Here is a 21,783-nt window from a genome sequence, read left to right as displayed (position 1 = left end):
AGAGAGGGAATTTAGGATAGCAGTGCTTTTAGCATTTCATTCAGCAAGCTGTTATTACACAGGTAAAAAGACAAAAACCTACCTGGTTCTTCCTAAAGTATGTGAGAAGTTTTTTGTTCTCTTAAAGGAAAAAAAAATTTCAAAGCAATGTCAGTATCAGATTTGACAATTATTTTAGAAATAAGCAAAACAAACACAAATACATTACCTGTGGGTCTAAAGGGTTAAATCAAACCCAATGTTCTCTCCTCAACATTCTGATAAATAGACCTGCAGTAACCTGTTTACTTGAAATGTGATTAGATATTAATTAGTGAATAATGCAATTAAAAATATCAGGTGAATTTACAGAATGGCACTTTCCTAAACACCAAAAATGAAAAGGAAACTCCAAAAAATCTGGAGTGCAAGAGATGCGTTTTATTGTATGCCCGTTACGATGAGTAACACATTTAGAAATAATAATCCCACAGAACAGTGACAATCTTATTTTACAGCGTGTACATCATTTTTTACAGCCACATAGAACACTTATTTGTCTAAGAGATTTCCCAAATTTTAACTTTCTGAAGTTTAGAAATATAAAAAAAATTTATTCTCAAGGAACTGATTCTCATCTGGTGCAAAAACAAAATATGAACATTATCTGGAACACAAAGCCACAATATAGCATGAAGTTACAATTTCTCATGTGAACAGCTGTGTGCAAACATGAAGCAACTAAAAAAAGTAAAAAATACACATTATATGCATAACATTTATGACCAGGTTTTTCATTAAATAGCCCTAGACCAGCTCGTTATATAAGCGCCATTGGATTTGCAGCATGCTAACACAAAGCATTTTTAAAGGGATGCATATTTTAAATGTATACACTGTAAACTCAAGATCCACCTCCAAACTCTAGTGGCAGCAGGTTTTTCTGGTTAAATACTGCATATATACTTTCTTACAGGTTGAAAATGCATGTTTATAGCATGGTATAGATCTTTTTTTAAAAGAATCGATTAAAAGGTGCAATTTTACATCTATATGGAAAATTTCATATTAGGAGGTAGGACAGCAACTGTCATACCTGTTAAGAACACTGCCCTAAAGAACCTCTAAGTACTTTGAATTTTAATTATAAAACCCCTACAGTTTTCAACTGTTTTTAATATTCTTTTTAGAGAAGACTTTAAAGTAGCGAGGAAAAAAAATTTAGTGTTGAGTCACAACACTATGAGCTGCATCCATTTTTATCCTTTAAAAAAAAAAAGTCAAATTCAAAGTTAATTTTGTTATATGTGCCATACTGAACAACATTCAACTGTAGTTTCAGATAAAAAAAGGGAAATTATATACATATACATCTTTAACCCTAGCACCAGAACACCACCTCTGAGACCATAACATAATGTTCTATTTTAAACATCATATCCTGCAATAAAATAGGTTAGCAGCTTTGAAAACCAGTAAAAAAATGCTTCTTGGACCTAAACTAATAAAGGAAACCAAAAAGTTTCCCTATGAAATGTTTAAAAACAAAACCAAACCAAACTGAACAAGGGACACCCCCCCCCCAAATTTCGCCAGTTCTGGAATTCAGTTTCTAGGCACAATTGAAAACGTTGTGATGAAGTGTCTGACTAAAACTCCCCGTTCCAAACTGCTCAAGAAGTGAAGAGGGGGCTCCTTTGCAAACCCTCTGTAGCTCACCTCACCAGGGATCTGCTTCCATACTGGAGACACACGTTGGGACTGACAGAATGGGTCACACAACCAGCTCTGCCCTGTCCTCTAGACTCAGCAATGGCAAATACCGTTCACTTGGAGACATTCATCCATCCTTCTGCAAATTTAAGACATTCATCCATCCTCTGCATTCTCTAGTGCTCTTTAGGTTCTGATCAGCAACAATCATAGGGCTATGAGATCCCCTGCCAACCCTAATACTTTTTAAGACTTTTAATACAAAGAATGTAAAGTTATGGTTTAATATCAAGCTTTGAAACCAGGAGAAACAGTTCGTGAGATTTATTTTTTTCCCCAATTAGCATACCACAGTTTCTACATCGCTTCCTGCTGGAGCTCACCTATCACATTATGGCCTCTTTGTGGTGCCTCATTATGTGCTGATTTTTCTCGGAGGGCCTGCGGAAGCCCTTTTTGCAGAACTCACACCTGTGGGGGTAGTCTTTGGTGTGGATGGAGATGACGTGGCGCTTAAAGCCCGACGCGTCCGTGGTGCTGTACTCACAGTACTGGCACTGGTACACCTTCCTGCCACTGTGGGTCTTCATGTGCTTCTTCAGTTCGTTCTGCTGCCTGAAGCCCCTTTTACACCTTTTGCATTTAAAAGGCAGGTCCTTGGTGTGAACGGAGAGGATGTGCCCACTGAGCACAAAAGGGTCGGAGGTTTTGAAGTCACAGTGCCTACACTGGTGGATCTTTTTCCCTTTATGGGTCTCGCTATGTTTTTTGAGCTCCGAGGGCCGGTGGAAGCCTTTCTCACACACCTCACACTTGTGGGGAAAATCCTTGGTGTGCACTGAAATGATGTGTCGCTTCAGGTCGCTGGAGTTGGTGCTCTTGTGGTCACAGTGGGGACACTGGTGAGTCTTATGCCCTTGGAAGAGCTCGGTGTGCTGCTGCAGCTCCTTCTCGTCGGCGAAGGCCTGGGGACAGTGCTCACATTTAAAGGGCAGGTCGGTGCCGTGTTTGGTTTTGATGTGAGTTTTCAGGTTGGACTGGTCAGCACACCTGAACACGCAGTGCTGACACTGGTATGGCTTTTCCCCCGTGTGGGTCCTCATGTGCTTTTTCAGCTCCGAGGGGTGGCGGAAGCCCTTCCCGCACTCCACGCACACATGAGGGAAGTTCTTGCTATGGACTGCCAGCAGGTGCCTGTTGAGCAGCCCCTGCTCTGCAGTCTCATAGTCACAATATTTGCACTTGTGGAGCTTGGGCTCCTTGTCCCTCAGGATGAGTTTATTGGAACTCAACGGGCTCGCCTCTCTGTATCTTCTCGTGTACTCTGTAAACTCGTGCGTTTTATCAACTTTATTTATAAGTTTATGGCTTTCCAGATGATTGTGGAAACTTACTTTTTTGTTAGTTGTAAAGTCACAGTCTGTACACTGGTATTTCTTCTTGATCATATGATCGGGATGGTTCTTCATATGCCTTTTCAAGAATCCTCTGGATTTAAATTTTTTCCCACAAATATGACAAGGGTAAACTGTTAAGGGCTGTCCATCAGGACCTATTATAACAGCTGTTTTTGAACAAACAAAAACAAGTTATGAAAGAAACACATTTACTGATTAAGAAGTTTTAAATCAGCCAAGTGCTGTTCAGATTCATGCACTTACACTTGCAGCAGAGAGAGAGTGGCTCAGTAGTTTAAAAACAACCAATCCACAGCACCTATAGTTTATATAGTTCTGTTTTAGAAACTGCTCAAACAGATCAGGAATATCACATGTGCACTGAATATAGCCATGGGTACTTTTTAATAGCTTGCAACATTCCAATGAATTGCATCAGCCCTGGGTGTACTGACTCTGAATAGCAAAATATGACATTTTCTAGGCACAGAACTGGAGGGGGGAAGGACACAGGAAATACGCAAATCATCATTTATAGCTTTTAATTCTGCATCAGCTTAAAAAAGAGAAAAGGAATAGGACAGGAGTAAGTGGCACTCCGTGACAATACCGTAACCATCCAGTGTTTACCTGTTTGCCATTGCCTGGCCTCTCCTCTCCTCCTTTTCTTGGTTTTTTGTTTGAGCACTCTATTAGTGCTAATGCTATCACAAATCTGCAGGTACTGTGTTGCATTACCGTTTTTGTTTTCTAATCGTGTATCCAAGTTATTTCCTAGAAACAAAAATTAGACACCATAAAAAACCTTAAACAACTTGTTTCTTTGGGACTGACGACTGGAATTGCACAGCAGCATTATCTACTTTTTAAAAACAAGCACTGCCCATTTCTCTATCACAATATCCATTAAAAAGAAGTGTGCTAATGGGAACCACTATCTATCTTTCCTGGCAAAAGTCAAGGGTATGATTGTTTAAACACTGATTCATTTCTAATTATATTCCTTGATTTTTATTTAATTTGTTTTCACTTCTTAACAACTGCATTATCTCTTTTCTGTCTGCAAAACTACATTAAAAACTTGGCAGTGCCTCCCAACTTCCCCACCCCCTCCAAAGGTCTACAGACATCTAGAACTGTTTTCATTCAGAACAGCAGAGAAAGACTGTGGAGTCCTTCAATATCTAATTTATAGCTTATTCTTTGCATCTCTGATTAGGAGCACTAACACAGAAATATCTGTTTTTTCAAAGACAGTTTTAGTTTTAATGCTGTTAAAAGTTCTCACCTGCCGCTTGACCATCTTCGTATCTTCGGGGAAGCCTTCTTTCATCTCCTGCAGAAAATGGTATTTTAGTCAATATAAAATAATATTCTTTTTAAAGATGCTGCTTTTGAAAGCCTGATAATGAGAGAAAACTAACTTAGCTAATAAGTCACAGGTTAACACCATCCAAGTGGAGATGTGCAGCTTGGTGTTGTGTAATCATGAGCCTCAGGAACCAAAATCCCATCTCTGGGAGGAGTTAATATCCACCCCATCTGTGTCTGCATGCTTACCCTGCTGGCTCTCCTGCTTTCCATTATTAATATGCTTGTTTCTGCAAACTTTTAACCTCATCTATCCCCTCAGATAGCAATGCAGAGGTTATCTGAAATGCACATTTTGCTCCTGAGATGGAAGCACGTTATCTGTCTGGAGAGAAGGAGGCAGATAAGAGGACTTGGCCCTTATCAGCCTCTCAGCACAATGGAGTTTTGGAGATTCACAAGGAATACCTCAGGAGCACATTCCTCACTTTGCACTGGAAGTATCTGCACCTGTGCCAAAGCTCTGTGGTTCCAAAGCACTTTACCAGCCCAACTGTTGGGCTCTCTTTGCCAGACCAAGGAATTTTCGCTAGCTTGCTTAATTAATTATAACAGAAACTATGGATAACTTGATACCCTCTTAACAAACATTTAACACACCAAAATCCAAGGAAATTATACAAAACAATAGACAGAACTCACAATATCCTAAGACACTTCCACTATTTGAAAACAAATCACTTTTTTGTTTCTCACCTGAAGGACTAACAGGCTTAAAACACGTCTATAAACTGAAATTATTAGGAACACATTTATTCCTACTATTCCCTTTTTACAGTCTTTCCCCCTTCCACCTCCTAATGTAAAATACTTAAGGCTGTTCTTGTTTAAGATCTTCAACATTTTAAGCATCAAACCCCACATACTCTGTACATCTGAGCTGGGATCTGAAACAAAGTCAAACTTCTCCTAACAAGCTTTCCTTTCTACTCCATGAAACCCCCCACACAGCAATCGCTGCATGGCAGAGAGCAGAAGCTGTTTCCAAACCCCAACAACAAGGTGAGGTCATCCCAGAGATGCTGGCAGCTGGATGAGGGAGGAAATAATGGCAGGGATTTTCAGGGAAGAAGCACAGGTTCCTACCGTAAGCAGCAGCCCAAGCAACGGGGACAAACGTTTTATTCACGCCAGAGTCCTCAAGCTGGGTGTCTGGAAGGGATGTGGCTTCTTCTTCCCCTACAATAACTTCCATATAAACTTCATCTGCTATTTCAGCACAGCCTGGGTGAAGGGAGGAGAATAAATCTTTAATTTTATTCTGTCTTTCCAAACCTTTCCTTCATTTAATTTGCTCTCGCTCTGATTGATACCCATTATAAATTAATTTTCTTCCTTTGGCATTTAGGGGATCATTGCTTATTCAGATATTCCTTAAAGAGAGAAAACACGTATCAATAAATACTAATCCAAAACAAATGCCCACAAAATTTCCAACAGACAAACTCATGAACTTGCAACTGATGACATTTGCCACTTTTTCAGAAAGCTGCTTAATTCACAGTAGGAAAATAGAAAAATAAGAAGTGTGACTAACCTCATTAACGTCATCCATGGATATGTTAAATTTAATATAAATAATTAAATGATTGCACACAGTATGCACAAAGTGCATTATCTACAACACTTTTAAATAATTATAGCCTGCTTTTTATTTTTAGGGAAGATGAGCTTAGCTTTCTACTACTTCAAGCTGAAGAATCCTTCAGAAAATAACTAAAAATGTCCTTGAGAATGATGGTTATATGGGTGTACAAACAGCATGAGAAACAAAAATGTTTCTTATTATGCTTACTAATATCTTCATCTTCCTGAGAAGAGTCCTTAACCGCCATGTAAACCATTTTTTCTCGCTGCATTCTCCCAACACCTCCTTGTTCAATGACTCCAGCTACAGAATGGCCATTGTGGAAGTCACTCTCGGTGACAATTTCTGTCCCACCTCAAACAAAAAGAAGTTACACACATTAAGTCAATGTGAACAAAGCCACTGGTAAGATTCATTTCAGATCCAAGTATTTTTTTGACTTGCTGGGACCACCTCCCTGAGAGCAGCTCAGAGAACAGCCCTGCTGAGAATTACTTCTCAGCCATCAGAGATTTTGGTTGTCCCTGCTGCTGCACGAGCAGTCTGTCCCTTCTGTCCCTGGACACTGAGATCCCGTCCCCAGAGGAACAAACAGAATTTGGGAACAGGGCCTGGGAATGATCCAGAGGTTTCAGCTCCAAGAACAGCCAAGAGGGGGATTCTGCTTTTTCAGGAACAGACACAGGTGAGTTGTGCATGCCTTCAGAGCATGGGCACTGCTGGTCTATCCATGGGGAAAGGGAACTGCAGAGAATTCTGAGCCCTTTGGTTCACCTGCAGCCCCAGAATTCCTCCCCTCTCTCTGCAAAGGCCCCCAAATGCTCCCACCAACAAAAGGGATCCAGTCCAGAAGCCTCTGCTGTGCTGACACACTTGTGTCTTGCAAAGTCAGAGAAAAGCAGCAGCTGAAAAAACAGCTGCAGACACACAACCACTTCTACATTTGAGCTTTGGCTGCCTGAAAATAGCCCTGCTAATCAAAAAAGAACTTGAGACTAATCCACACCCAGCATTTACTGCATCTGGGCAGCCTCCACAAATGTCACATTCTACAAAACACTCCAGTCACTGGATTACGTGGAATGAAGAACAAAGAGAAAGACCCTGAAACACTTCACACTACTGAAAGAATAAATAGGATTTCAAGGTACCTATTTCAACATCATCTTCAGCTTCAGCTTTGAATATATAGACTTTGATAACTTCTGAACCAAAGCCATCATCTTTAGCAACATCATCATTTGCCACCTCAGTACTGATCTTCAAGGGAGTGCTTCCTATATGGTCCAATTTCTCTCCAACATCATCCACTGCAAAGAGAAGAGAATAAAAATGAGGTTCAAACACATTTTTAGAAGCCAAAGTAATCAGCAGCATGATTTTCTCCACTATTCTCCCCATGCACAGGAAAGATTTGTATTCATAAGTGGCCTTTAAAAGCAGCTCATCTCAAGAAACTTAAGATATTCCAGAAGTTCAGTATTTTATTGCAACTCAGGAAACACAGCAGGAATTACAGAATAAAGGACACAAGAGGGAGCTTGTCATCAAAGGGAATGAGGTAACTGGTTATGGATGAAACTATTACTCTTAGAAGGCAAAAATTTATCAATAATTCATATTAAATATCTATACAAAAGCATTAAAAATTAACTCAGAATTGCCTGTTAGAGTCTAAGAGTTCTCAAAAGTTTCACTTTGATGCATAGTGACTAAAATTTAGTGGCTGAAACTCTTGAGGAGTGTGATGATTGGAGCATATTCCCAGCTAAAGAACGGTGCATCAAGAATCTGACTGTGTCTTCTTCCTCAAAGAAATTATGAATTTATCCACTTTATCACTTGAAAACATATACATTAATGAAGATTAATGTATGATATACAGCTGATTAGAAGATGCACTGACAATAAATCCAAATACAACTATGAGAGATTGACTTCTCATTCTTTACACAACTCACTTGCTGATTATTTGGTTTACACATTCAAAATGCTCATTTAATTTCTAAGAAGAAAAATACATCCAAACTATTAAAAGCAACATATTTTGGTAAAAAGGGCATTCACAGAGATGACCATAGATACACCTCAAATTGCCAACCCAGAGGGCACTGAACTCAGCATCTCTCTGACACATGTACTGACACACTTCTCACTGAGGATAAATTTAGCTCCTGTGCAGATGGTCAACACAAACCTGTGCAGTGCTGAACACCCACTGAAGTCCTCTGAACAGAGGAGAATCCCACAAAACGTAGACAAAATCTGAATGAAATACATTCCAGGGAAACAGCATCTTACTGCACACGTAACATTAAAGTATGTGTGCACAAAGCAAAGAAAAACTCCTGAGGATGAACACTGAGGTGACAGCAGGGCTTCCTGACTCCATGGGGATGCTGAGGCCCTGATCCCTGGGAAAAGCTGCCTTACCTGGGATGGCTGCAGTGGTCCCCAGTCCCCTCCCAGTTTCCTGCTCCCAGGGCACTGGTGGCTGCTCCCAAGAGCTGCTTTAACCCCCTTGGGCACTGGGCTAAGCTGGAGTCGCTTGAAGCCTTTAATGCTCGGGGCAGCCACTGGAGGTGGGAAGGAGAAGGTGCCTCTCCTGCAGCAGGGGAGTGGAATCCACCCCAGCAATCCCAAACGAAGCTCTTCCCACAGACACCTACCCAGCCCACAGCACTGGGAAACCTCATTTCTATTCACAAATCTCGGACTGCACCAGGTGAGTACAGAAGTAACTGAGGACAGAACCAGGTAAAATGTTGGGAAGTACAAGTAAATATTTGGTTTTGTTTTAGAACGTCTGTGAAGTCTACACTTCGATGAAAATTAATATTCTGAGTTGGAAAGGACCCACAAGGATCATCAAGTCCAACTCTTAAGTGAATGATCCATATGGGGACTGATCCCAAAACCTTGCTGTTATCAGCACCAGGCTCTATAACCTGAAACATCTATGGAAAACATTTAAAAAATGCTGGTTTAGCTGTTTGGTGGAGTTTGGGTTTTTTTTGGTAACTAACGGATTAATTCCATTGCTGAAAAAGTATCAAACGTGGATCAGGAAAAATAAATTTCCTCAGGAAGAGAGTTTTTGCTTTTTTAATTAAAAAACTCTCTAAACATCTACTGAAATCAATGCCAGGAACATCAACACCTTCATGAGTGAGAGTCTGCCACGCGCTGCCTGATGTTTGTGTGACCTGGCAGGACACTGGGAACCCTCAGAGCACAAACACTGAGAGAGCCACAACAGAGAACCTGCAATATTCCTCTGCCACTCGACTTTCCCAGCACCAGGTCATTAAACCCTTTTCTATCCCCTGTGGGAGTGTTACTGCACCTGCTAATTGACATTTTTTAAGCTGCCAGAATGGGGTTGTCAGAAGACAGAAAAGTGGAGATGCCGAAATTCTCTTATCTTGGGATAAGTATTTCCATACATTTACTAACCATGAATTTATTAAATACTTTTTTTTTTCTTTTCTGCAAGGCTTTTAAAATTTATCAAAGTTTCTTATGCATGTTCTGGAAAATGATAAATATAAGTTTAATTTAATACAATGACCATTCCCACTGCATGTGTGAGTGTTGGAAGGACTGGAGGTAATCCCCAGTAAGAGAAGGGATTATATACCCAGCACTATGACTGCCAGAAATAATATTTCAAAGCTCACAAACCCTGCCAATTTAGAATTGAGAGGTGGTAATAAAGTTCTTTTCAAATCTGCAACTCAAGCAACACCATTTTTTTCTAAACTCACATATTTTATAAATATAACACATTACCAGTTTAACAGAAATAAGTTTTTCTGTCCTGGGAAGTTACTCAACAACAGCAACTTCCTGCTGAACAGGGGAGTTACCACATGTGTGATGGGAAGTTTTCTTTATGGAAGAATTCCCAACTATTTAACTAATATTATATTCAATATCCTTCAAAAATAGAGAGTCCTGTTTTAGAGGGGCAAACTTAGAACAGTACTTTTAACATTTGTGGTTACTTCTACACCATTAACCATTCTGTGTATTCTCCAAAAAAATCAGTCTGTACAATTTAAGCTAAAAAAATGGAAACCTATTAGGAAGTTTGTGCATCCAGGGCCTCTGGGATCACTTTTCTAAAACAGCAAATGTGTAATATAGCAAAATTTGGAAAATATCATCTGGCCTGAGAAAATGACATCAATATAGACTATTTTCTCTAAGATGTTGCTTTTTCTTTCAAATACAACAAAATACACTGAGTTGGCAATTGCTTTTGCTTAAAGTCCCATCTTATCTGAAGTAAATCTCATGGCTTCCATCTACCTTTTAATCAGATTTAGGTAAGAGAAAAACAACGCAGCAGGACAAGTAATCTTTGTCAGGTTCCAAAATACTATTGTTTTTTTAACAGCTCATGAAAATATTCTGTTGTCTAAGTAAGATGCCTTCCATCCCTGGTAACCCATCAGTGCTAAATTCTCTGCTGCTTTTCCCAGGGATAGCTCAGGGAACAGGGAACACTTGCTTCCTTTCTGTCAATGGAATATCAAAGTATCTTCCAGCTCTGACTCACCCACCAGAAGCACTACATGCTATTATCTGGTCCCTTAAAATAAAGTGCAAAAACACAACGGAGAACCTCCATAAATAGATGCTGAATCCTCCTGAGTGAACAAACTTTAAAGGAAAACTCAGCACACTCCCAGTGTTAGACTTACCTGGCTTGGCTGTTTTCAGGTGTGTGATGTCCAGATTCACCGTGGATTGCCAGCTCCCAATCCATGTGATGCCTCACATGCACTATGCTGGTGATGCCACAGCCACCAGAGGAGCAACACGAGGGCAAGGTAAGTCCCACAAGGCTTTGACAATTCTCCAGGTTTTTCTAATGTCTGATCTACTTAAGTCCCATAGGTTCAAATAGAGGAGTAGGAATCCTAAAATGTTTAGCAAATGAGGCAACAGTGTAAGACACTATAAAGGAGGTGTTGGTGGCACAGTACCTTACCCCCGGGCCAGCTCCAGTGTGGGTCAGTGGTGGCTTTGAGGTCACCAGAATAGTGCATGGGGCCGGCACGCGGAGCGGGGGCTGGCAACCCGCTGTGGGTCTGAATATCGCAAACCTGAAAAACAAAAGAGGGGAGGCTTCAGCTCCACTGCCCACTGCCCCTGCAGCACGGGATGTGCTGCTCACCAGCTCCATCTCACTCTGACAAGGGCTGGGGTCAGGGGCCCACCACAGCATTTGGGATTCAATTCCTTTTTATTGAGGTGTTTGGATGGCTTAAAGCAAAGAATCGTGAACACCCCGTGGTATTCGTGTTGTGAACGTAGCAAAAATAGATTTTTAAAGTCCTATGCTTATAAAGCTGGTTTGAAAAAGCTGAATTTATCTGCAGAGTGGCGATAATCTTCCAATGAAACTTTCCAATCACAAAATCATACAGAGATAGTCAAATAACTATCAAGACAAACTTAATATTGTCCATATGGTACTTACACTGAATATGTAATTACCAGAAGTGTATAAAGTATCTACATGGGAATGTCACCTCCAAATGGTGAAAAATCACCTTTCAGTAAAGTCCCTTCCAACCCAAGCTATTCTATGGTTCTGTCATTTAAGCTGTAACTCCTAACAAGCAGCAGGGAAATTAAAACTCCACAGTCAGTTCCATACCCTAAAATACCATATTTTGGTAGTTCCCACATGTGTTCAACAGAACAACTCATGGTACTCCCTAAGGGCATATCTGGCATTTTATGCAGTCTTCCCTTTTTAGATGCTAAATTTCATTAAAAGACAACTGAGTATTTTGAAATTCTTTAGAAGTATCACTGGTGTGATTTACATTATAAAAACAGTTCAACAGTCCTGTATATACACCCCAACTGAAATACTATAAAATTCACTTTCTACAATATTGACAGCATTTGACAATTGAATAGATTTAAGTAAATAAAAAGTTTTGACCTGCTTGACAAATTGAAGCCTTTATCTATTCTACACAACATGTTATCTCCATAAACAAAACAAATTCAAGGCTAATATTCGAAAAATAAAAAAAAAAATAAAAACTGCATAAGAACGATTCATTACCACTGACAAGAACACAACAGCAGACACTTTGTGGGGTCAGGCTGGCATCCCCTGCACAACACAGGTTCAACTTAGGAACTCAACAGAGCTCAAAGACCTTCATCAGTGATCCAGATGAGGGGATCAGCTTTGCAGGTGACACTGAGCTGGGCAAGTGCTGATCTGGAGGTGGGAATCTCTGCAGGGGAGCCTGGACAGGCTGGATCCTGGGCTGAGGCCATTTGTGGGGGCTCACAGGTGTCACATCCTGCCCTGGGGTCACAACAACCCCATGGAAAGCTCCAGGCTGGGGCAGAAGGGCTGGGAAGCTGGGAAAGGCCCTGGGGGTGCTGCTGACAGTGGCAGGACATAACCCAGGGGTGCCCAGGTGGGCAAGAGGCCAGTGGCACTGGCTTGGGTCAGGAATGGTGTCCAGGGACCAGGGCAGTGCTGTCCCCTGTGCTGGCACTGCTGGGGCACCTCCAGTGCTGGGGGCAGCTCGGGGACCCTCATGACCAGAGGGACAGAGAGGGACTGGAGTGAGTCCAGGGAAGGGAACGGAGCTGGGAAGGGGCTGAGGGAGCTGGGAAGGGGCTCAGCCTGGAGAAAAGGAGGCTCAGGGGGGACCTTGTGGCTCTGCACAGCTCCTGACAGGAGGGGACAGCTGGGGGGTCGGGCTCTGCTCTGAGGGAACAGGGACAGGAGGAGAGGGAACGGCCTCAGGCTGGGCCAGGGCAGGCTCAGGGTGGATACTGGGAAAAATTCCTTCAGGGGAAGGGCTGTGCAGCCCTGGCACAGCTGCCCAGGGCAGTGATGGAGTCCCCATCCCTGGAGGGATTTAAAAGCCATGTGGATGTGGCACTTGGGGACATGGTGAGTGGTGGCCTTGGCAGTGCTGGGAGAACAATTAAACTCAATAATCTTACAGCTCTTTCCCATCCTAAACGATTCTATGACTGCTTTAATTTACATAAATGATTACTTAAACTCCTAACTGAATAATGTAGCTTCCAACTGTGACTATTCAGGCATATCACTGTTATATATATATATATAAAAATTTAATTTGCTGAAAACTAGGTCTCAAAATGGCTTTGAAACATTGTGAAAGCCAAGCTTGAGGACACCTGACAAAACCATGAACGTGTCAGACACTCGTGGGGCCATCAGATAACTGAAAGCTTCAGATGTTCTGGCCTAAGTGCAGGATCATCAGCATCCATCACACTCATCTCTCTCAGAAAGAGTCCCAAAGATGACTGTACTTATAATGACAAGGGAAATAGCCAGTTACAGAATAAATTCACCCTAAGTACTCTGTCAGAAAGGAGGAATTTGTTCAGTGAAACAACTGGCTGTAAAAATGGTGTTCCTTTCATTACAAAAACACACAAGGTTTTCTTTGTTGCAGGTCTAATTTGCTTTATAGACTCATTTTTGAAGCTCCTTTTTCAAAAAACCCTCTTTTTGGCTTCTGTTAGTGACACAGTAATGATGGAAAGCTTTAAAAATCATTGCTGTTCATCCTGTACTGAATGAAAACAAATGTATTTTGCATAAGAGACATAAATGCTATAAGAGAGGGAAATCTTTATAATCACAGATCAGTGGTGTCCTCTGTCCTGAAATTTTTAATAAATGCAGCTTGTTGTGAACAGACTGACACTTTGACATACTTGGCATTGACTTTTTTTAACATATTGCTTCTGACTAAATAAAATCTGTTTTGACCTGCTCAACGTTTCAATAAGTGATTTGAAGAATTAAAAAAAATAATTACTTGGATTATATTTTATCAAATTTGTGTAGCAGCAACAACTGGTACCTTGGGTATAATGTCAGCACAGAAGAAACACAAAGTACCCAAGGTTCTTTCAGCAGCCAACCTCAGCTACTGTCAACAGGATCATATGGAGTTGGATGCTGTGTAGGAACTGGAATGTGTTAATGAGCCAATTCATTAATTAATAAACACAACACCTTATTTCCAAGTTCAGCCCAGAACAGCACAACAGACAATGAAATACCTATTGTAATTTTTAATACACTAAAAAAACCCACATTTTGTGGATATATTGAGAAAACTTTGAGTTAGAGATCTTAAAAAACCTATTTCTTGGTGGATTCTCCTGATTAATCCTAATATGTTATTTTTACATTAATCGACATAGCATTGTAATATACCTGTGGTGCTTTTTAGAAAAAAATTGTATATTCAAAATAAATTGAGTGTTTAACTTTCCAAGGTGTTTTTCTGAAATTTCCTGGAATATCTAGTTTCAGAAACACAAACATACACACCCACTCACTCAGCAGCATCAATGTCCTTCTCTTTCTTGTTGTATCAGTGATTTTCCATCAAAACCCCCAAATCCAGACACCAGGAATTAAGTGGGCACCAGCCTATCCCCTGAGCGTTCCAAGAGTCCAGTTACAGGAACTTCTCCCCACCAGAGCACTTCCAGCTCAGCTCCCTCCTGCTTCCATCTACCTCTGTGGACTTACAAGATATCATCAGGTAGTCTTCAGATGTGCTCTTGCCGTCGTCGTCGTCCTCGGTTTTGATGGTGACCGTGGAGCCAGGGACAGTCCCAGCTGCCTGGATGACAGCCTCCGAATCCGAGTTGGTCACCAGCACCTCTTCCGACACCATGGTGGGCGAGTCGGCCCCGGCCACGGAGTCCTGCACCACGTGCTCCAAGTGTCCCTCGGGGCCCGTGACAAGGTCTGCCACAAACACCTGGTCGGGAACTCGCACGGTTTCTGTGATCAGGTCAGAAGTCAGAACGTGGTCGCTGGTGTCCAAAGCCTCCTCAATGGCAACATCGGCCTCCAACACGGAGTCGGGAACGATGACGCCCTCGGTGACAACGTCCGTTTCCGTGATGATGTCGGGCCCCTGGACCACCTCAGCTGCCAAGCCATGATCGAGGGTTATCCCATCATCCGTGACCACGTCAGAAACCAGGACAGCTTCGGGCACTGACACAACGATGTGGTCTCCATCGATGTGAGCAGTGCCAGCCATTCCAGCCACTAGGGAACAACCATGAACCAGGAGAAAAATGTTACAGTTATTGCACCAGCAATGGTTTATCTAAGGAATGGAGTTATCACATAGGCAAGTTAAACACAGATGGAAAAATCTGTACTTCTCCACAGCCACATTTTGCATTTCACCCGATAAGCACTGTCCAAAGCAGCCTGTTCTGCACAAGCTAAGATAAACAAACCAAGACATAATGTGGAGTTTGTCCCAAACTTAGGATCTGTTAAAAACTAGAAGTTACTTTACAGTTCAGTCTCTGTTTTTTTAATTCCCAGTTAGAAAACACTTCCTTGCAGCAGCAATGTGAACCTTCACAGAATTCTTGCGTGACACTGGAAGTGTGGTAACAAACCATTTTTTAATTGCTGTTACAATAAAAGGACTCATCCTTTGGACAGCAAGGGCCTTGTTAAAAATAAATTATGCAATATTTACAGTAAAATTTCCAACAACTTGCCGCATCACAAGGAATGGCTGGAGGTAGAAACCTGGTTTTCATTACCAGACTGGACTGGCCAGTCATATTTGCAGACTACTTTTCCAGACATAACATAAAATGCACAGTGAACTATTTTAACACACAAACAGCAGTTTTAATTCTGAAAACACTCAATAAAATGGTTCTTATCAAAATTTTAAAAAAATAATTAACATTATTCAGTGTTGTAATTAAAATGCAAATATCTTGGTATAGACATGGTCCTTCCCAATACCTGAGACAATCATGTCCTGGATTTTACTCATTATTTTTAATAGTTAAAATGTTTACCAAAATCTTGCATGATCATAGTGTGAGGCATTTTGGATTCCTGTGTTTGCAATCCAAGACTTCCGCCACCTGGATCCATATTCAGTCAAATTCATTCACAAACAACTGCAAAAAAATAAAAACAAGAATTTATGTTTAACAGTGTTCTTGTGTTGATCAGCTTTACTGGATCAATGCGTTACATTGACAAACAAAGAGAAGTAGTTACCCAAAAATTCAAGAAAACCATAAGCAACAGTTCACACAATTCACTTTACTATTTTAGTTTGTATTTTTTGTCCTTAGCATAACAATAAATATTAGCAATTGTGCACAAAGCAGCCTCTGCTCTGCCTGCCTACAGACTCATTAACTAATTATCAAGGCTGGTGCTTCTGGATGTGTGGAGCTACAATTAAAAAAGTGGAGAATTTTACTGGGAGTATCAATTTTTCCAATTCTTTCAAAATTTGGATATATGAGACACTTCAAAACCAATTTTAATGTGTAAATTGAACTGGGGATGCCAGATCTCTTTGACAAGGTACAGCTACACAAAGTCACTCCCAGAGCAGGAGAAAGCATCTGTCATTTGACAGTGTTCCCGTAAAACACAAGAGAGAAGGGCAACATCAGCATTCCAGCATTGCTACCAAGCACTGAAGTGTGGGCATTTTGAATTATTTTGCAGTTTGCTGCAACTCAAAGGACGTTACACAAGTTCTCAGTGCAAAGTGACCCAACAGAATCCCCCACAGGATCAGAAAGAGCTCAAGGCTTTCACAGGTGAAAAATCTCAAGCCTAAAAACATCTCTGTTGTACAAGACTAAAACCTTGTAATTTTCTGCTCTCTCGTATCCAAGAATCAGAAAAAGTGACAGAATCCCAGAGCAAATAAGAAGTTTTAGAGTTGTGGGAGGTGAATGCAGTCAGAACTCAGAACTATGTGACCTGAGTGGGGCAGAGAGGGGCAGGGAGTACAAATCTTTCAAGGTAAGTCTCCAAAACATGCTGCTTTCCCCTTGTAGCACCAACCTTGGTTTTGCTCTCCTAGATCTCATTAAAGAAATGACTAGTAGCCCACCATAAGAATTTGTTAAATCCTATCATCTAAATCCAAACTATGAAGGAAACTCCAATTACCGTGAGGTAGAACACACTTGAGAACCCCACTGCAGCGAGTTCTCCCTCAAGAGCCAACACAGCCAAGGTCAAGCCAGGCTGTCGGAACAAGTGCCCAAAATCTGAGATCTCCAAGGCAGAGTCAGCGGGCCCAGGCAGAGCCAGGACCTCCCACAACTCCTGAGCTCCTCCAGCAAAGGTGCCCAACGACGGCAATCGCAAGGAAAAGCCACCGATCCACCCCAAGGAGGTCTGAATTCAAGAATACAAAAAAAAGTCAAACATTATCCATGAGGAAAGTTGGCAAGGATTTTACTAATTCAATTCCACTCCAAAATCAAAATTTTTCAGCATTGTAAGGATCACGGAGCAGCTCCAGAACCTCAATGCAATGCTCCATCACTCCCAAATTACCACAGCCATCCAAAATTCTCCCTGTAGCTAAGGAATCCTTGCTAGTCCAAAACAGAATGCAGCTCTAGGGCATTCTATTAAATAAATAGCTCATTATATTAAATAAATAACATAAATAGCTCATTTAACTATTTCAGAATTAAGGCAATATCTAACATTTCCTGACTACAGCCTTTACATTCAGAGAATCCTTTTTTCAGAGGAAATTGATATGAAAAATTATCTTAATTTATAACAATATATATTTTAAATAAATGTATATATTTAATTTATATCAATCTGAGATTACAAGAATATGCTAGACTTTTTTTTCCTTCTCAATAAGCAACTTATTTTCAGATTAAATAATTAGATGCACAACTATATTATGTATTGTGGCACATAGAAAAAAATTAATACAAAGTAGGACTATAATTTGAATTTAAATTTCTGCAGGGAAAGCAAATTATCACTAAAAGAGTAGTTTCCTGGTACTTAACGTGACTAGAAAAAGAACCAAAGTTATGGGATGGCACTAGCAATCCCTTAAACTTCCCCTGAAATCAGAGATGGATGATGACACCCAGGCAACAACCCTGCTGAAGCTGTACCAACCCTATGAAGAATGTTCTTGTAAACTCTCACTGCAGACAAAGGACAGACTTGAACCAACCACACAATCACAAACTTATTTTTTATATCAACTTTGGGATCTTAAAGGAATGCAATGCCAGCTGGAAAAGCCCTTCCTGCTACTGCAGGAAAACTGAATTAACCCTGGGTGAGGCCCAGGGCTGCCCCCAGTCCGGGTGGTTCTGCTCACAGGTTGCAGCAGTGCAGATGATGCAGTTCCACATGTCACATCACAGGCAAATCTTGTTATTGGGAACAACAAAAAAATGCAGCGCAGTGATTAATTGTGGCTCTTCTCAGCTTCCTCCTGTAGTACACTGTGTAACACACCCACACCACCACAGACACATCCAATCATGGCTTTGGAAAGGGAGAAATCAGGCACAGAGCCACAATTCCACACCCTGTCATGATCCCAAACTTATCCATTCCTCTCTTCCTCTAACTTGTAACTGCTCAAGTTTTTTCTCTCAATTCCCCTTCTCTTCTGGGTATTTAAAGACAGTGAAAATGTTTTTAACATTAGCCAATAAAATATTTACTTTATAATATTCCATTTTTTTTTTTAATTACAGCATACTATCTTGGCTCAGGAAAGAGCATATTGTCATCATATCCCAAAATGAAGTATTTCATGCAGCCTACACTGGGACTCCCAGAGCAATGTCTCAAGGCTAAATTTTTAAAATATGTCTGTATCTGGAATGCTTTTGCTTTTCTGAAAAATAAGAGTTCTCTTTCTAATGAGCCTGAGGTTCATTTCAATCTATTTCAGCTCTTTATGCCAAAGCTCTTCCTTAGATGGGACTCAGCTGAGACAAGCAATGAATTTTAGAGTAGAAGATGGGATATCTGACCTCTCTGACTGCAACTGTAAATTACTTCTGCAAATGGCAATTTTAAAATCAAGGCTAATGGCTGGCAGCTTGGAATGACCTAAGGACACCTAACAGCAACATTCAAATGAAAAACTGGTGGAAATTCTTGGGATACACATTGATCTGTTCTTAGCTTACTCTTCCTAAAGAAAGTATCACAAAATAGCCAGGAATATTTTCATTTTAGAGAGAGATTAAGAAAACACTCCAAATGCAAAGATATCCAGCAAAGCATTTTAAGGAGGAGGGATAACAACCAAGGCTTCAGCACTTCTACCCTTCCCAGGAAAACCAGGGTGTCACTGGTGTTCCCAGGGGGACAGGGAAACTCCCAATCCCGGTGCTCACTTCCAGGCATTGTTGCCATATTTCAAATGTGTGTAATAAAAACAACATTTCTACGGAATGCCAATTACGGCTGAAATACAAGCTCTTTATTTATGCAGCTTTAGGAATGCATTTTGTGTGGTCCTGCAAACGTTAAGCATCTCCCCACTTAATACACACCTCTATTCACAGTAGGTTCAGGTGCTGTATTTTCACATGAAGCCTAATTGCATGGTCAGCCCTTAATCTCTCCTTTAAAATAGTGGATTTCTTCTAAAGAATTTATACCTTGTTTACATGCTCCAAAGGAAAACACAACATCATGTACTGCTGGTGTTTTGGTTATTCACAAGCTGCATATGAGATTTGCATTAAACCAAAAGGACCAGGTTCACACATGGAGCAATGGAACAATAAATAAACTTCTATGCCGTTGAAAAATAGGAAGCAGATGCTGTGTAACCATTTAATTTCTTAATATTCAAGCTGAGGAACAAAAAATTATCCTCGCCTGTTAACACGGTTTTCATTTTTTTCCGCCCCTAATTTTAATGCAGCAACTGACAGAAACGCAATGAGAAACGTCCTGCTTGTGCAGAAATCTTAATTAGAAAACCCCAATTAATAAAATAACGTGCAGGTTAGCACAGACCCTTGGCAGAGAACAGACTGGGTATGAAAAACCAGCATATCCATTTTAAAGTCCTTTATTGTGTCCACCTAGAAAGCAACACGACAACTTACACTCTAAATCCATTTAAAACGCCACAGACAAAACCAGCGGAGATTTTGTCTCGCTGCCTGAAACGCGCTAAAGGCTCTTAATACAAAATAATAAAGGATAAAATAGAAAAAAAAAAAAAAAAAAATTTACATCTACGCGTTGCACACATAAAACTTCCCGGAGTAAAAATCACGGGCAGAGCCGGCCGGCGGTGCCCAAGGGCCGGGGCTGCCGGTGCCCGCTGGCGCCAGCGGCCCCCGGCGCATCCCGGCGGCTCCCGGCGCATCCCGGCGGCTCCCGGCGCTTCCCTCCCTCCTTCCCTCCCTCCCTCCCGCGCGTGCCCGGCGCGGGCGCGCCCGCGGTGCCGCCGGGGCGGGGGGAGGCGGCGAAGGGAGCGCGGGGACAAAGGAGCGGGTGTCCCGCGGCGCTGCGGGCCGACAGGCGGGGACAGCGCCGGGACAACGCCGTCCCGGCGGGAATAACGCGGTCCCGGCCGGGATAACGCCGTCCCGCGGCCCCGAGCCGCGGCCTCCCCGCCCCGCCGGCCCGGCCGACATCTTGTGTTCCGCCATTTTCTGCCCGCCCGCGCGGCCCCTCCACCGCCGGGCCCGCCCGCACCACCCGCCCGGCGCGGTACCGGCGGGCCCGGCCGGGGCTCCCCTGCCCGCCCGCCCAGAGGCGGCCGCGGCCCGCAGCGACCGCGGCGGCGGTGCCGGAGCGCGGCCTGCGCGGCTCCACCGTGCCCGTGCCCGTGCCCCGGCTCACCTGTGCAGGCCCGGGGTGCGCCGGGCCCGCGGGACGCGCCGGGGCCGGGCCGGGCCTGGGCCCGCTCCGCCCGCAGCCTGGGCCGGGCGGCGGCCGCGAGCGCGCGCGGCCCCGCTCCGCTCCCCCCGCACGTCACGCGCGCCCCCGCGCGCCGAGCAGGCGCAGCCGCCGCCGCCCCCTCAGACCCCCCCGCGCCCCCGGCACCGTCAGGGCACCGCGGGGGGACCCCGCTCCCGCCCCGGGCACCGCGGGGGAACCTCCGCTCCTGCCCAGGGCGCCGTCAGGGGACCCCGCTCCCGCCCCGGGCACCGCGGGGGAACCTCCGCTCCTGCCCAGGGCACCGTCAGGGCACCGCGGGGGGACCCCGCTCCCGCCCCGGGCACCGCGGGGGAACTTCCGTTCCTGTCCAGGGCACCGTCAGGGCACCGCGGGGGGACCCCGCTCCCGCCCCGGGCACCGCGGGGGAACCTCCGCTCCCTCCCGGGGCACCGTCAGGGGAACCCGCTCCCGCCCCGGGCACCGCGGGGGAACCTCCGCTCCCTCCCGGGGCACCGTCAGGGGAACCCGCTCCCGCCCCGGGCACCGCAGGGGAACCTCCGCTCCCTCCCGGGGCACCATGAGGGGACTGTAGGGGGACCCGGCTCCCGCCCCGGGCACCGCGGGGGAACCTCCGCTCCCGCCCCGGGCACCGCAGTGGAATCTCCGCTCCTGCCCAGGGGACCGCGGAGGGTCAATGAGGGGAGTTCCCCCGTCCCCGTGAGGGCAGTGAATAAAACACTCAACATTTAAATAGCTCGGGCAACAGCTTCAGTTCTGTGGGTCTCTTATCAGCGTGAAAACTCGACTTACCTGGTTAAACGTGACAAGTAAAGACAAAGTTGAACCAGTTTTTTATTATACAAAACTAGTTAGGATACAGACATGAACCTTCTTATAACAAGCATAGCAACTTCTTCGGGACACTTTGCATTACTCTTTGTCACAAGATCGAGAGCCTGCTGTACAAATCTGAGCAAAAGTGGACT

General features: G+C 43.3%; 1 protein-coding gene across 2 annotated transcripts; it reads right to left on the bottom strand.

Moving 5' to 3' along the window:
* Nucleotides 1-400: 400 nt before the first annotated feature.
* Nucleotides 401-20,841, bottom strand: ZNF711 (zinc finger protein 711). 2 transcript variants are annotated; one of them, XM_053989950.1, is made up of 9 exons: nucleotides 20,759-20,841; nucleotides 15,937-16,041; nucleotides 14,624-15,154; nucleotides 7,200-7,358; nucleotides 6,256-6,402; nucleotides 5,547-5,684; nucleotides 4,378-4,425; nucleotides 3,720-3,863; nucleotides 401-3,256 (listed from the first exon to the last, which is right to left on the bottom strand). In XM_053989950.1, exons 2-9 carry the CDS (start codon nucleotides 16,013-16,015, stop codon nucleotides 2,079-2,081), a joined length of 2,424 nt encoding a protein of 807 aa, XP_053845925.1. In that variant the 5' UTR covers nucleotides 16,016-16,041; nucleotides 20,759-20,841; the 3' UTR covers nucleotides 401-2,078. The 2 variants fall into 2 exon arrangements, with proteins under 2 accessions (XP_053845925.1, XP_053845926.1); XM_053989951.1 differs by having other exon boundaries at nucleotides 3,828-3,863.
* Nucleotides 20,842-21,783: the final 942 nt, after the last annotated feature.

This window comes from Vidua macroura, chromosome 14 (genome assembly GCF_024509145.1).
Source record: "Vidua macroura isolate BioBank_ID:100142 chromosome 14, ASM2450914v1, whole genome shotgun sequence".
Lineage (NCBI taxonomy): Eukaryota > Metazoa > Chordata > Aves > Passeriformes > Viduidae > Vidua > Vidua macroura.
Note: the sequence above shows the minus strand (reverse complement) of the source record. Positions and strands in the feature narration are given on the sequence as shown.